At 51.0% G+C, this 1462-nt stretch overlaps 1 protein-coding gene across 1 annotated transcript; it reads right to left on the reverse strand.

Moving 5' to 3' along the window:
• Positions 1-216: 216 nt before the first annotated feature.
• Positions 217-1195, reverse strand: LOC107577498 (leucine-rich repeat and fibronectin type III domain-containing protein 1). The gene has a single exon (XM_016263565.1). The coding sequence runs from the start codon at positions 1132-1134 to the stop codon at positions 217-219; it is 918 nt and encodes a 305-aa protein (XP_016119051.1). The 5' UTR covers positions 1135-1195.
• Between the last annotated feature and the right edge of the window lie 267 nt (positions 1196-1462).

Raw genomic sequence — 1462 nt, forward strand, 5'->3', positions numbered from 1 at the left:
AAAATACAATATTTTATAGTATACTTAAAAATACAATGCTAATATTTACATTTATTTACTTATCAACATTTTCAGATCAACAAATCAGAAAGCTTTTATTTTGGAGGGTTGCTGGCAAGTATATTAATTTTTATTTATTTGTGTAATTAAAAAAAACAAACAAAAAAACAGCCTATATAATTTTTTATAGTAAATATTTTTATAGAAACAGATTTTTTATGGAATTATTTTCATACAGTCATGTTTGCTGACCTGGTGTTTGGTGATGAGCGGCGGCTCGCAGATGAACTCCTCCTCTTGAATGGACCAGAAGTACCTGTCCATCAGGAGTTCAGGAGAAGCGCAGGTCTCCAGGTCGTCCTCCCTCGTCAGGCGCCGCAGCCAGAGCAGCTCGCAGTTACAGTGCAGCGGGTTTCCCCCGAAGCTCACCGTCAGTTTGGAGGAGCTGGAGGCTTTGGGGTCGGACAGGACCTGCGCCTGCTGGAACAGCGTGTCCGGCGGCAGCGTCTGCAGACGGTTGGACGTCATGTCCAGTCGCACCAGCTTGGTGAGGAGCGTGAAGGTCCCGACGCAGATGTGGTCGATCAGATTGTGGTCCAGCGTTAAGGTGTTAATGTTGGTCATCCTGGCGATGGCTTCCCACGGTAACGTCCTCAGGTTGTTGTAGGACAAATCCAGGTCCTCGATGGTGGAGACAAACTCGTCGAAGGAGGACAGTTCGATGTGGTGAATCTGATTATTGCCCAGGATCAGGTGCCTCAGGTTGATCAATCCCTGCAGCTGGTCGCTGTTGATGACCGTCAGTCGGTTCCCGTCCATGTGCAGTGCTCTCAGAGACTTCAGACCCACAAAAGCGTGCGGCGCGATCTGGCTGATGGTGTTGCGGGACAGCGTGAGATGCACCAGGCTCGTCATGTTCAAGAAGTCTTTTCGGCGGACGGCGGTGATGAAGTTGTCGGTCAGCCGGAGCTCCACGGTCTTGCGGTCGATGCTCGGCGGCACGAACAGCAGTCCGGTTTTGGCACAGAGGAGCGTGAGTGTGGGCGAGATGGTCTGACAGATGCAGCGGCCCGGGCAATGCTGAGCCTTCACCAGTGCGCCGAACACCAGCACATAAAACACCAGCCTCTCCATGATTCATCAGCTACCTAAACCTGCAGAAACACACGGAACAGAGACGTCAGGATTCACTCACACACACTCTCACACACACACACACACACACACACACACACACACACACACACACACACACACACACACACACACACACACACGCACTCAAGCACGCACGCGCCACACACACACACACAAACACACACTCACGCACGCACGTGCACACAAACACACACACACACACTCACGCGCACACACACACACGCACGCACACACACAGAAACACACACTCATGCGCACACACGCACGCACTCACGCACACACACACACACACACACACACACAC

Source organism: Sinocyclocheilus grahami, unplaced genomic scaffold (genome assembly GCF_001515645.1).
Source record: "Sinocyclocheilus grahami isolate Dianchi unplaced genomic scaffold, SAMN03320097.WGS_v1.1 scaffold6229.1, whole genome shotgun sequence".
In the NCBI taxonomy this organism is placed as follows: Eukaryota; Metazoa; Chordata; class Actinopteri; order Cypriniformes; family Cyprinidae; genus Sinocyclocheilus; species Sinocyclocheilus grahami.